The 15,516-nt window shown below is 42.5% G+C and overlaps 1 protein-coding gene across 5 annotated transcripts in view; it reads right to left on the bottom strand.

Moving 5' to 3' along the window:
- The window catches only part of ano2b (anoctamin 2b), a 58,214-nt gene extending 46,302 nt beyond the window's left edge, over positions 1–11,912 (bottom strand). For 4 of the 5 annotated variants that reach the window (XM_040174025.2, XM_040174027.2, XM_040174026.2 and 1 more), the window contains exons 1-4: positions 11,659–11,912; positions 7,182–7,378; positions 5,811–5,852; positions 3,881–4,267 (exon numbers count right to left, since the gene is read on the bottom strand). In XM_040174025.2, the coding sequence (XP_040029959.2) occupies positions 3,881–4,267; positions 5,811–5,852; positions 7,182–7,378; positions 11,659–11,695 (663 nt within the window). In that variant the 5' untranslated portion in view covers positions 11,696–11,912. Of the gene's footprint in view, positions 1–3,880; positions 4,268–5,810; positions 6,083–7,181; positions 7,379–11,658 lie in introns of those variants that run through there. The other variant, XM_040174028.2, reaches the window with a different exon arrangement.
- Positions 11,913–15,516: the final 3,604 nt, after the last annotated feature.

Below are 15,516 nucleotides of genomic sequence, written 5' to 3'. Positions count from 1 at the left end.
AGAGAATCATTCTCGCTTGCTAATTCTGTTTCCCAAGCCCTCAACAGACTGAACCTCCGCTCCCCGAATTAACAACTTGCCTGGATTTAATCAAAAGTGTCCCTGAGAGATCGAAGGTCAACTCAATAATCCTCAGACACCGTCAACAGGTTTGACATTTCCACACTTTCTTTTTCATCCATCATCCAATTAAGTCTGAAGTCTAACAGGTTGGACACGTGAAGGAGAAGTTATGTCAGTGCAACAGCCAAAGGAATAAAATAGAAACTTTAAGAACTTTTAAGTTCTTAATGATTCTTTGTATGAAATTATATATATGTAAAATATATAGTGAGCTTAATCTCTATGCCAATATAAGACACCACTGCAGTGGTGCTGTTATAATAAAGAATGGTTAAATATCCAGTGCAGACTCTGGAAAAGTGCCACAATATCACAACACCGTGATCCTTGTAGACCAGGGGGGTGTTCCCGAAAGCGGGTTATGTGAAAACTCAGAGTAAGTTAACCCTGAGATCAGGGAAACTGAGTTATCCGTTCCAGATAGAGAGGTAACTGAAACTCTGAGTCAATCACCATGGTAACAGACTCTGTGAACATAACCTGCTCTAGAGGGTGGATACCCGACCGGATAAATATTTAGAAAATATAGTCAGACTCGGGTCGGGGCTCGGACACATCAGCGCGATAAGGCATTGAACATTCCATATTTAAAATATCTTAATAAGTAGTGAAGTCAACATCTGTCAACAACAGTTGAGGCATTGACTCCGTCGGGCTCGGGTCGGGTTCGGACAAAATAGTTTAAAGGATGTCGGACTCGGGTCGGACTCAGGCCCAACTCTGTCGTACGCGGGCCGGGCTCGGAAAGAAAAAGTCTGGCCGATCCATGCTCTAACCTGCTCGCTGGCAGGTTTACTATAAGAAACCCGGAGTTTCTTCCGTCTTCTCCCACATGAAGAAAGCTGGTAGACATGGATTGCCCGTTCCTACCGAATCCAACTGACATCGAAGACGTCGTGATTCGAAATGCTTTACGCCGCGAGAGTCTTCTGACCCAGATTAGACGTTTTATTATTTCCAGAGGAATTTCTGTTAGAACGCTACCGCTTTACTGGTAGCTAGGAAACATATGGACGACATTTAATTCCTACAGTTCCACATACAGATTTAACATGGTATTGACCGAAAATCTCACGGTTTCAAGCTGTGCTGTGGACATTGATGGACCCTCCTCCTGGTGATGCCCAACCATGTTCTGTTCAAGGACAAGAATGTGGTAGTTAGCCATTATCTATGCTCATCACTTCAGTCTACATGTCAATATCCAAATTCTACTCTACTCATTTAGCTGATGCGTTTATCCAAAGTGACTTACATTACACTTTAAACCCATGGCTTTTACATTTGGCCCAGGTACACTTTGACTTGAGACATGGGGCAGCCAGGACTCGAACCTCCAACCTTGCGCTCCCCAGAGCACCCGCTCTACCCCCTGCGCCACGACGAAGGCATCCCCCAGGGATACCTTCAGCCACCACTGTTTAGGCTGAGGGCCTCCACCTCTGTCAGAGGTTTTGAAGGTGGCCCTCCACCTGTTTTTCGAGCCTCTGCCTTCTTTTTGTTGGCTGAGCAGAAAGCCAAACTGAGGAGTCCTATTCAAATATGCTTAACAATGTGAAAGGCTGATAGATAGATAGATAGATAGATAGATAGATAGATAGATAGATAGATAGATAGATAGATAGATAGATAGATAGATAGATTTGGGTGGAGTAAGATGAAGTGTGTCCTCATTCGATACAAGTACCACAAACAGTGTCAAACAAGATCTTCTGGTTATCTCCTTAAGAGCAAATTAAGTGAGCAGCAAACTAGAGTTCTTATTAGTCAATGTTCCATCTCTCAGCCAGTCCCGCCTCCCACTGCAATCTAGCTTCCTCTAGATGGAAACAGTGTAATTACGTTTGTCAGTCATCATGTAAGAGTAGCCCTCCATGCAAATGAGGGCCACTGGAACGCAAGTCTCCCCTCTCTATATTGGGTGCCCTGCGCTCGGTGGCAGATTTGATCTGCACCTTAAATTGTGAGAGGAGATGAAGAGCCACCAGTCGGCTAATCTCATCTGGGCTTAGGTTGCGTGGACACACAAACTACAATAACACACTTAGCAACGGCTCCCCAAAGCTCTATCCAATGGAAAATCACTCTATTATCCATCCATTATCCAAACCGCTTATCATATTCAGGGTGTGGAGCTGATCGCAGCTGACATGGGACAAACCAGGTTGCATCATGATGTGTTCAAATGCAGTCTTGAGAAACCTGAATGAAGTGGTTTGAAGGAGATGCTTTAACAGATTTCTTTTTTTTTTAAATAGAAAAATATATATTATATATTAATGCTGGGCAACAGATACAATTTTTAATTGTGGTTGCTATGCACAGAATTAAGTAATGAATCAAAAGAAGTGTGTTTTGCTTTTATTTTAAAAGCACTGCCATATGAACAAAACTGCAACAACCTCACAAATAAGGTGCAAAACAGTCCATCCATTGATCAATAATCTATCTACCTATCAGTAATCTATGTTCAGTAGCATGTGTTTCTGTTGGGTTGAAGTGATCCAGCACTAAGGACACAGCTGGGATTTACTGCGCAGGGACTTTTTAGTCTGTACTGGAGAAAGAAAGAGAAAACACTCTTTAACTGATGCAGTTATGAAGAACTTTGGTTCAATCTGCTGTGCCTTCTTAACGATGTGATATGATCAACACACATATCCACAGCGTTGAGCTGTGTTGAGTTCATTCCTTGAGTTGATGCACCTTTCAGTTGGACATTTAGACCTTGTGCTCAGACGTGTCGTTCTGATTCTGATTCCGGAGGGTCATTTATGAACAAATTAACGTGGGAACTATAGGGGATTGTATATTATTCAATTATCATTTCGTCCAACAGCAGCAAGGTGTCGAAGAAAGGCAGAAAACGCAAGTCCATACAAGTTAAATAGACACCTCCACCTCTGGGCTCCAGCTGGTGTAATAGCCACCTTACATCCTTAAAACATAGCGAGCCTCACCCACCTCTTTCCTCTACTGTAACATCTGAGCCAGGTTGCCATGTAGGCGCTCACCTTAAATAGCTCAAGAAAAAGTTACATCAGATCCTTTGTTAGTGTATATCGTGAAAATCCCTCAAAAATCACGCGGATCAAAGCACCGGCTCCTGGTTAGTGTCTGAAATCAACAATCTGATCCTATTCCAAACCGTTTAGCCTCATTATCCGCCGACAGGGCAGCACAGGAACACGCCAGGAGGTTTTATACCGTTTTGAGCATTGTCTTTTTATGCTCTCTATGGTTTACGGAATACTGCACAAATCAATGTTTTCAAATTAATAATAGGACAAAACAGAAATGAGAAATGCGAAAGGTGTCCATGGGGCCCCTGACTCTGCAGTTTATATTGCTTGATTTTATTACATATTTTACTTGTATTCTTTATCCAAATATTGTTGAGCCTGCCTTAACCTCTCATTGCAGTGCGCTGGAAAACATGCCTGTGAAAGGCTGTGGACTTTTATTTACTATTCAATCAACAACTGCTTTCATACCGATTATTATTTGTCAGTATAGTTTCACGCGAGGCTTTTCATTAGGGTCGCTCATCTAGATTATTACACTGACTGACAGCCGACCCTCAACAGTAGACAGAGCGATGAAATGAGTGCTTACACACTGAGGTGCTGTGGTTCAAAGCGCCAAGACGGATGAAGGTTAAAGCCTTTGAGTTATCACGTTAGAATATTGAACATCATCTTCGGTCTTCTTTAGCGGGAGGACATGGACGTCGGCGTGGCCACACAGGCACACTCACCTCTTTGTCCCGCTCCAACTCCAGGCCGGCCTCCAGCAGGCTGGCCTCGAATTCCTGCCGGATGAGACGCACCTCGTGGTCGGCGGGCTCCGTTGGCTCTTTCTCTCCGGCATCGCCGAGCTCCATGAACACCTCTCCGGCCCGCGCCGGCTCCCGTAACAATCCGCCACCTCCTTTCCCGGCCGCGCCATCCGAGCCCGCCGAAGGGGGGAAGTTGCCGTTGGACACGATGGACAGCCTGTCGTGCGAAACCGCGGCGCTGGCGTGCGATCGTATGGAGCCGTTCCGGCGCTGGTGTAAGACCAGGACGTAGTCAACTTTCCGCTTGCCGTCAGAGAAGTAAAGGCCCTCCCCGGTGCCCTGAGGGCCTGAAGGTGAGCCCACGACCTGAGGGCAAATCAGAGAGCGAGAGATACATAGAGTAAAGTGGGCTGTGGGAGCACCCACTGCTGTTGGGTGGAGGAAATCTTTCTTTTTGCATTAATTATATCAAGGCCTCACAAATCGATCTAGCTAACACACATTGCTTTAAAGACGGAAACTTTACGCAGCACTGGTGTTATGTAAGAACCATTTGAATTAACTTAAACATCTACTGCAGTGTCAGCACACGCAAGCAGAAGTGGCTTTTGGCAGGTTCTCAAAAACATTGAAGTGAGAACCTTCAACAGCAGAGTGGGCAGTCAGCTCACCTCTGGCAGTTTTATTCTTTATTTAGACAGAGGGAAGGCAGAGGGGGAGACTAAACACGGAGGACGCGGTAGGGATGGCTCTATACGCTCTGGACACGATGAGAGGGGTTTTTCACTTTCTAAGAGCAGCTTTCTTACTTTTATCGGCAGGGCAGCTCGTTCTGCCAACGTGCCGAGTCGCGTGAACAACAAGTTATGTATTTTATTTTCTTGAGACAGATAAATAACGCAACATCACTTACATGAAGTGGATGAATAGATGAGCACATGCGCAAGCTCAAGTTTCACAAGGAGTAGACGAGGCCAGCTTGGCTTTGCCATCGGTTGCCTCTTGCTGAACAGAATAAATGCAGATCTATGCTTCCAGAATATGGTTTTACATGCGCTAGAAAAATATCTCGCTTTAACCCTCAGTGACAAGTTACTCACACTGCACCGAAATGACACCTTTTTAAAATTGATGGGGGGGGCAGGTAAAAGCTATCAAATTCATAAGATGGCTACTGACTTGTATATTTTGTACTGTGGAAAAACATTTTAAATCTCTTTTTTACCACACAACCTATTACACGCATGCAACCGCTACGAAAACTAACAAATGTACCACAATATAATGTTTACCATTGTAATTGGTTGTGTGGAGAGCATAATGTAAATGTGACGGGATAAACCACCGAGGCTTTTTTAATGGGCAATAATCACCGAGTGATGCGTTTGATGACCTCACATAATTCCCATCGTGGCTCCGCCCAAGCGAGGTCTAATCAACAAGTATGTTGCGTTTACGTGTTTTTAAAAAATGTTACATGATTATGTTCCTCGTGCAAATACAAAATTCAACATGTATCATGTTGAACCACCAACCATATGAACCATATTCAGTGTGACGCGTTAACTTCCATACGGCGGTCAAAGTTTGCCCAAAGGTTTTCTTCATGAAGAAGAAACCTGAATTTTCAGTTTGTTTTAATGCTACGCGGCCTCACGTAGAATCTCGCGTGCGCGTGATTAACAACACGTTACACGGAGGTTGTAAAATATTTTACAGAACCTCACCGGTTTGCTGGTTACTTAAAATATTTCTTCTTATTTCAAATAGTCTCCTCCACAACAGCTTAATGAGTTAAGCTACTAATATAACGCAGTGAGCCCACCGCAAACAGCCCCGCGGAGTTTGCAACCGTGCCGCTAAATGTCAAAGGAGAAGAGCGGCGGCGGATGGATACGGTCCTACTTACAGGGAGCTTGTCTTCACTCGGGGATATCTGCATGCTCTTGCGCTTTAGAGACACCCGGGGAAGAGGAAGAAGTAGAAGAAGAAGAGTAAGAGTGAAAGTTGCCGCTTCTCACGGAAAAAAACAGCTCCGCTCATCACCATCACCACCACCTTCATCCCCATCATCCCCCGGATGACACCTGACTGATCTGGTGAGGCGCGCCTGCTCCACGGTGGGATCTGGAGGCTGGCTGCGCACCGCCGGCGCTTTTGCCACGGAGCATCCCACGCTGTAAGAAGTGTCTGCCTTTAAACGCGTCACTTGGGCTCAATGCTCCAGCCTCAGAAATGGCGATTGGAACATTTAAATAAATAACATATTTCTGAAATGCTGGTGTCAATTTAAATTGTGATTTCACGTGGTTTCACCAGTATTTAGAGTGTCTGGTTCTGGAATAGGTCACCTCTCAAATTCATTTTAACGGTAAACAAATGAAAAATGTGAAAGTTCATTTGGAATCTTCTTTTATACATTTTATCATTTAAATAAATGAAATATCATTATTTAGAAAAATGGCTTTTACGGTCAGTTTTACAGTCATCTTTTACAGTGTGGAGAGCTGATGTAACTTGGAGAGGGATTTAATACAGCGACATCGCAGGCGCCCTGTCCTGTGAATTACATTTCTAGGGAAAGGTGGATTACGTTTGACATATCATTATGAAAATCTTTTTTTTGACACAAATCCAAAAACCCAACACCCACGAGACAGCTGCTGGTGTACCAAATGAACCATTTACTTCAGTATTACTTTAATTATCAAAACAAGTAATTTTTTTGATTAGTTTTGTGCTAATTCCATTGTTCTTTTTAGGCCAAAACATAATTATTTTTTAGTAAAGACTAAATGTACTATTTAGTTCGGTGTTGAAATGGTTTAAAACTGCACGTGCAAGTAAATATCTTTCCCTGTAACCCTACTGGTTAATTTATTGGTAGACTATCATCAAAAGGTACCAATAACCTGTCAACCTTTACTCAGCTGGTTTCTCCTTAAACCAATTTCCAAAATAGATTCACACTTTTTGCCCAAAGGCCCATTGAAGTTGCTTTAATTCGCCCAAATATTTGAGTTGCAACTATTATTTTGAAGACTACAAGAAAAAGTGTCTTGAAAAACACAGAAAGACTCCTTTTAATGAGATTTTTCTTCCATGTTATGCTAAGTCATAAAATGATGTAATGCAATGCAATACATTACCCATGCTGGAAATATTACATCATTTACTTTTTTTCTACTAGTTCTTCCCAGTATGTATGAGCAGGCTCAAAACAGCACTTTAGTATGTTTTGTTTTGTTTGGCCTAATCGCACACTTTCTTTGGTAGTAACCTTCAACAAACGTTGTTGTTCCACAGCACTGGGCTCCTCGTTGTATGGGACAGGCTCCAGGATGCTGTAGCTTATGGGTTCCAGTTCCATCCTGGACACGTCCTTGGTCAGGTGGTACAGGCCGTCGCTGTGGATGGAGGAAGACTCGCTCAGCGCTGTGGCCACTCGCATGTAGCTCGCGCCGTTGGTCCATGATTCTGGAAGACATTTATTTTGGAAATACAATTATTGCAAATTGAGGAAGTCATCACCAGGAAACTTTGTTTGGAAGTGCAAACGATTCAATTATCTGGAAATGATGTCTTGACAGGCAACGTCTTTGACATGGTGGTGAGGAGATGTACATCTATAGACCGTTCCACGCTGTAAAAAAGGATTCCTCACTCAGGGACCACATACAGAAGTTAAACAGGGGGAAAATCTAGAGCGTCTTGGATGATTCAGATCTATTGATTCAGGTGTGTTTTCACATCTTGTCCTGAAGCTTTCGTCCGTCTATCCTGGCAAAGGGAACCATCCGCATTGCAACTTTCAAATCTTTCTTCACATTTGTGCACTGCCTATAGAGTGAACATGAAATAGAGAAGGTCCCTCCAACATGAAATGATTGAGGAAACAGCACAGCTATTAATGTAATGTCACACATTTGGTTGCTTAGGAAGGAAAGAAAGGCCTTCTGTGAGAAGCTGAATCTTAAGTTCTGAAGTGAACCCTTGCCACCAGAGGTGAAAAGAAATGTCTCTTCTACTCGCACACTCTTCTGCAACAATAGTTTGACATTTTGTGAAAATAGGTCGTTGTGTTTTCTTGCCGAGGGTAGGATCAGAAGGTTGGTACTGCTCTCAAATCTTTTTTACTCTAACACAAAGATTTTGCTAAAGAGGAAACAGTTAGCTGAAAATATGCCCACCACCTCCTCTCAGGTACAACTCATATCCTATATATAATTTAAAAATAAAACAGAGGTAATATAGTTTTGGAAAAGGCCAGGCAAACTATTCCTTGTCTGGTTGCAGTGAAATCAATGAAGTTTTGTCATCACTGTGAGGTTGCTAGGCAACCAACGGATGCTTTGGATAGTTGCTGCCGCACAGCTAAGAACTAATCCACTACATGAAACCTGTAATTATTGTACTTTGTATTTCACCATTTAGTATTATAGTTTTTTGTGTGTTGTATGAAAACACTGTTTTTAATTTTATTTCAGAAAGAGCAAGGCTAGTCCCCCCCCCCCCCCCCCCCCCCATCCCCCCTTCCAGTCATTGTGCTAAACTAAGATAACTAGCTGCAAGCTGTCCTCCTCCCCCCAAAAAATGTATTCCCCAAGATTTGGGAGTTTTACTAGAAAACATAGAGCCTCTTGTTTGTGACACAATCTCACGACTTGTAGGTTTTGAGCACTAACGTATTCACCGCTCATTGTTCATGGAGCCAGAGATATGCAAAGTGGCCCGCTGAAGCTTTGTTTCACACTGTGAAAATTGACGCGTGCGTCAGTCACTCACAAACGCTCCCTCGAAGCCCTTTACAAAATGACAAACCTACGTGGAGCCAACCTTTCAACAACCAGTCTCAAAGGACGAAGAACACGATATAAAGCAAAGAAAGAAAAGGCACATGATAGAAAAATATTGTAAATGGTGTAATTTGGAACAGCGTATTGGGACGGGATGGCAGATTACTTGTTGCTCAATACAAAGCCAGCGTTTATATGGGACTGTTTTCTTTCTAAACTGTTCCTCAAGTACAGTGCTGACCAAAACAGGCATTTCTACATCTTCATCAATCTGACTGCGGTGTTCTCAGGATCCGCAACAGATTGCCGTTTTTTTGTGTGTAATAAGGCTACTATGTGTGTGTATGGTTATTTTAGGGACAGCTGTAGCCATAGTAACGTACCAGGCCATGTGCTGTGCTCTCATTTCAGCGCCACGATCAGCTCTCTTTTTTATTCTATCTTTCTCTCTTTCATACGCACACAGTTTGTACAACGTGGTGTAAAACATTGTTCGAGTGATGCCCTTTTGAATTATAAGGGGAGATATTCAATAGCCACGGTTTTGTTTCCGGTCCTTATAGCTTGTTGAAAGCAGAACAGTAGCCTGGAGGTTAGCGAGGCAGGCCTGTATTTGGAAGGTCGCCAGTTTGAATCTGCTAGGAGGGGAAATTAATGAGAAAATCCCTCCTATATAAAGCAGGGCATCACAGATTTAAAAAAAAGCTCTGGTAAATGTTTATGGATTTCAAAACAAAGTAGATTATACAAACAAATATATTTTGTCCACTTGCGAGCTGTTATTCATCCACAGTGAAGAGATTACCCAAGTAGGATTTGGGGGAGTATATTTGAAGGATTCTATCATACTGTTGCTATCTTCTCATTGTATCACTGTGGAAACTATCTGAACTGCTGCTTAATCAATTATTACATTTGGCGTGGTGAAATTTGCAGATTGATGTTCATTTTTGCTCGCAGCTCACATTTTGTCACATTTATGCTTTTCTGTTATCAAATCTAACACATTCTCTCTCACAAGGAGAGACACGTCACGCCAAGTTTACCCCCCTTAAAAACGCAGACTGGCCAATCAAATCCTAGCATTGGTCTCTCAAGTGATGGTTAAAAAATGCACCTGTCACTAGCCTTAGCATTATTATGCTAAGCTAGCTACTAAGGTATACTGAATGTCTACACAACCTGTTTTTGTTAGTGAATTAAGACCTTTTCAGCTTTACAGAGAAAGAGTAGTTCCTTAATTATGATGTCTGTCTCCTGTCGATTCTTAGATGATGGGGTGGTCCACTTTTAAACTGTGCCCTTTATTCCGGGTTTTTTTTAAACCCATATTTACTGCTGAATTATTTGGATATTCTGGATATATCCTTCAAATGGATTTTATTTCGTTGTTTATAAATGTTTCCCAAAAATGTCTCGATTCGGGAGAGAAGTCAGTGAAAGTGTGGGCTCCATGGTAGTTCTGACAGCTCGGCAGTGCAAGGGGGGGGGGCAGACAAAGGGTACATTTGGCCTTCACGTTATCTTAACAACTTTCATGATATAATATCGTAACCTTTCGGTATTTCACAGGGCAGCAGTACAGCACAGAGACCCAGTGCTGATGCTTTTATCATGTTGTCTCATCTCTGCCTCACTGGTTGTATGGAAGCTTCTGCCAGGATGCAATTGATACATTTTCCACCCGGTCTTACTGGGTTTCACGTTTTTACCATCTCAATTAAACTAAAATACTTAAGCAAAAGTATGTCTAAATATTTTCGCCATTTTCACAAGTTCTGCGGCACTTGAGCAAATTGCAAATTACTCATTCAATTGTGTCTCGATTATCAACATTCTCCTCACTTTAAAAAAATGTGCTGTACTGTGCAGAATCAGGTATGTGCAGAGTTCTACAAGCGGCAGATTGCACATTGGTTAAGTTCCTCTATTCGCCCTGCAGGCTCCCTGCAGAGTTTTCTGGCCTCTAATTGAGCAATGGAGCTGCTTTTTTCTACAAGTGTATCCCCGTTTGGTTTGTTTCATGCACCAGGATGCTTGTGTGAGTGATGCAATACAAAATATCGTTTGATACTGCTCCAAATGTGTACAGGTGGCGGTATTGTGCCGAAAAACTAAAAAGACAGGGAAGAAGAAGTAAGTGATGTGGGCGCCATGAAGCCGTTATGTCTTAGTTAAACTCCTGAGATAGACTAGCACTTTTATTTTATAATAGAGAATAGAGATGACATTTCAAGATTGTTTATCATGTTAATTATTTATTTAATTTAGAATAAAAAACATCAAATTGTGAAATTGCCTTTTTTATTTATTCAAAAAGAATTTTCTATACGGTACTGATGGAACATTTCACACACCCTATTTCGGGTAGCAAACTACGTAGCCTGTCTTGGATGCCAAAGCAAGGCAGTGTGTGCAACAGCTGGGAAGTCATTATGGGCTATCAATTGGCCATCTTCCCATAAAGAGTATGTTATGCATGAAACCCTCAGGAGGCCCGATAGTAAATCCTGACGTCTCAGAGCAGACAAATCATTCCCCATGCTGCAGTCAATATTGCAATATTGCCATCAAAATGTTTCCCGCTGGAGCTGCCCAAGGAAATGTTGACACACGTTCAAATTCACACAGAAATAGTTGCTTCCTGAGAACACCGAGGGGGACAACATCCGCACACAGGGTTCCGAATGAATAATCAAATTCAAACTACAGCAGCCTCACATGCAACTGTACACCCCGCTGGCTTGTTGACGGCTGCCCCACGCGGCCTGTTGACACCAACACACAAGCGCGCACGCACACACACACACACATATTGGGGGTGAATGGGAAGGGACAATAGGCGGGCTACTCTACGGAGGTCCTGTCTAGTGTGTCCTTTTTGTTGGGTGAGGATACAGGAAGGACAGGCAGGACAGGCGACACAAAGAGAGGTTCCCTATAGGTTACCGTGGCACTCACCTGCGCAGGTAGAGGAGGGGGTTCTGCGGAGAGCCATTGCGCCTCAACTCTTGAGCGACTCCAGCTGAGAGTTTCCAGCCAGTCAGTCATCCATTCTGGTTTTGCCGTCAGCAGCAGGTGAAAAGACCCACAGCAACACTCTGACTCAGTAGTGCAATCCTCAGCTCAGCAGAAGCTTATCTCTGCCGGGATAAAGGGGTGCTCCAAATGGCCGATTGGCAAGCAGTAACTCCACAACTCAGCTTATTGTGTACACGGACTTAATACACCGCACAGTCATGGGTAACAGACTGGCCCGGCTGATTGGTTGTTGCGCACAAGGAATTATAGCCACGCAGAGACAAGCAGAGATTATTGGGCCCTCTAATATGCATTAATTACGTTGCCTTCTGTTTAGGTTTAGCTGCAAACCTGTGGCGTCTTAACGGCGGTTTGAGATTTGGTGTCCAAACGAAAATTGAAGTTACACAATGAGGATTTCAAGCTAAGTAATGGAAGACGTGACCTGGTCAGCAGCTGGAAGTTCAGCTAATTCATCCACAAAAAGATTAAGAAACCAAACCAAAGAGGTTGGACTATTATAAAAGGCCTTTCCTCGGATGTTTCTGGCAGAGCATAAATGTCTTTAAATCTTTTGCTAAAGAAAAAAGTGGATTGCAGGTTACAGAAGTGTTCATATTCCTGTTTAATAAATGTCTTATAACTATATAGTTATTTTTGTTAAAATAGAAGCTCAAGACTCACCTAGTTAATTCTTTCTAGTTTAGCAGAATGTCAACCTCAGTGACTGGTTGCGTGTTGCCAAAATGCTTCTTCCAAAGTGTTTATGCACGCAGGCTTGTACTTTGTAACTTGAAAATATACATCATTTAGTTTCTTTTCCAATAATTTAAGGGAAGCCTTGAGTGAAATACATAATCAAATTCGCTGCAGAGTTGCATTTGCACAGTTTTTTTTCCATTTCGATTGCTTGGCCAAACTCTTCTGTGACTAATTGTTCTACCTGATGGTAACTGATGCTATATCGAGATAGAGCGTGAGAGGCAGCGTCAGGTTGCACACACACAGGCACGCGCACACCAGCACCCACTCCCATCCGCCCTCTCATTCTGTCAGTAAGGGTATCTCATGTGGCACACCGACCGGCAGCCCACACACACACACACACGATCGCGCCCCAAACACATTTTCAATTTCAGGGTCTCGTTACAACGGGTACAGATATGTCCAGGGTGTTAAATATTAAAGGCTGTAACATAAACGTCTAAGAATTGTAATTGAGGAAACTGCTAACAGGTCAAGTTCGCACTACAGACGGCTAAGTGGTCATGCCGCACTTCTTAAATGTTGACTTGGAGAGGTCAAGTTCAATATAATGTCAACAGATGAAATAAGTGTGGTGTGATCAGCAGGCCGATGCAGGAAGAGTGGATCTGGGACGGCACAGGTGTCTGTGAGAGGGGACGTTTATTATAGTATATATAGTATAGTATTTCTGGCTAGTGTACATCATATATATATATATATATACACCTTTTTTTAGAAGCACACTGCGGCAATTTTACAATTGACTTTGTTGATTAGACCTAACACTCATATAGTGTTTTTGAATTAAGCATATACTCCTGTCAGATTTGTTATTCTTAACATTTACTGTCAGCTCATTCTGCACCTTTGCGGCATATGTTTGACATATAATTTCATATTTGGGTTAAATAACTAGTTCAACATTTTGGGGGATAAGCTTATTCACTTTACGGCTGAGAGTTGTGAGAGTAGATGTGAAGTTTGATACCACTCACACTCCCCAATTGTCAAATTCAGACTTTTCATAATAAATTTCTATCTTCAAACAAACGTGGGTTTTTCGGAAACAAAACCAAACCAAAACTTAGGGAAAGAATGTGGTTGACTCCACTACACTAGCGAATGAGTAGAAACACCTGTGTTTACTTGACCCTTCTCCCCCAACTGCTCTGTGTAGACAATCTGAGCTGTCTGACCAATTATTAATGACATAGGTTTACGTTGGAGTTAGCAGTAGTATGAGCAAAGAGGACCAGATCGCCAAGTGTTTGACGAGTTCGGATCAATAGCAGGTTGCACTCTCAAGTGTACGGTAAATATATGGCAGAGCCAGCTGGTGGTTAGCTTAGCATTAAGCCTGGAAACCGCCAAAACAGTTGGCATGGTCTGGGTACACAATCCAGCTATCTAAACATCACAAATAAACATGTATTATTTATTTCATATGAACTGTACAAAATAATGATTAAATATTAGCCTACTCGGTTGACTGTGAGCTTCCACTTGGTGTAAACTCACACTGCACGTTTAATCGGCCTTTCTACATAGCCAGAACCTGCAACTTTTATGCTGACACTGTCCGGGCACAACGTGGAGCTCATACTGAATGTGAATTGAAGGATTTTGCCCACTACCCTACCCTGGGTATTGTTAAATAGACCATAAAGTAGAAAATGCTTATGAGAGGGAGACTGCAAAACGAGTCAATGCAGAGAATTAGGTGGCGGATGCAAATTCCAATTAAGCAGCATGCCTTGAAAATAAATTTAGCATTTAAGGATAAAAAATGATGCTTCACAGACCAGGAAGATGTGGTTAATGCATGAAAACAGAAATCTTCGTCAAACGGAGTTCAAAGGGAGAGCATTAGTTCTGTTCATAATTTTGAAGCTACACTGCAAGGCAACCGCCATAAATAAACTGTGCATCACACCCACACATCATATTCGTATGTAAAAACAGCACATCAGCATTTAAATTGAAGTGTATACACAATATTCCACAAACACATGCTAATTTTAAGCACTTATCGGAACCGCCATTGACTAGGTCTCTTTCCGAGCTTTCAACCTTTTGGCTCTACAGATCACCTGAGCATATAGTAATATAATATGTGCTAATTCACTCCAATTAACCGCAACCCACGTCTTGATATTGAAATAACCCTTTTGAGAAGTGAGGACAGGCTTTATCCTCACACTGAAGGTCTCTAATTCAAATTGTCCCCCAACGAACACAGAGTCACATACAGGGTACATATGAGCGTGCACGCGCACACACACACACACACACACACACACAAGGACAGTGATTTCCCCCGTCGTCTGATCTGGTTCATGTCTTCCTGGAGAGGAACCAGAGATAATAGAGGAAGAGAGCAAAATCAAATTCTCAACGCTCCAGTTTCTTGCAGTTCCCTCCCACACCAACCTCACACACACCTGTCAGAGCTAAAGGCGTCATGCCATAAAAGCCGCAGTGCACGTGAAATGAAATGCAGCTGTGAGAGTATCAGCAAGCAACTGTTTTGTGTGTCCGACAGTCATTTTTGTATCTATCTACTGTGGAGTTTTCTTGGTTTGTTTCAATTCAGTGTTACTGATCCAAACACATTAAGTGCGAAAGGTATCATGTATACACTTGAAAGAAAAGAAGCTGAATGCATTTCCTTCCCTCCCTTGTAATCATTTTTTGTTAAAGCGGTGTTGGCTAGCTCGCAGTCTTCTTCACATCCATTTGTACTGCAAAGCCTGTTGCATATTATAGGAAAAACAGGGATTTGACCCGTGAAGCCACGAGGCATAACAGTACGTCAAAAATGTAGCACAACTTAGAGGGCTCATGTCAGCTCAAGACTTAGAAACACTTGTACATGCCTTTATAACCAGTAGGCTAGACTATTGTAATGGTCTCCTTGCAGGTCTTCCAAAAAAAACTGTCAGGCAGCTCCAGCTTGTTCAGAACGCTGCTGCTAGAGTTCTAACAAAGACCAAAAAATGTGAGCACATTACACCAATTCTTAAATCCTTACATTGGCTCCCAGTATGTCAG

This window comes from Gasterosteus aculeatus, chromosome 4 (assembly GCF_964276395.1).
Source record: "Gasterosteus aculeatus chromosome 4, fGasAcu3.hap1.1, whole genome shotgun sequence".
Lineage (NCBI taxonomy): Eukaryota > Metazoa > Chordata > Actinopteri > Perciformes > Gasterosteidae > Gasterosteus > Gasterosteus aculeatus.
This window is presented reverse-complemented; position numbering and strand designations above follow the sequence as displayed.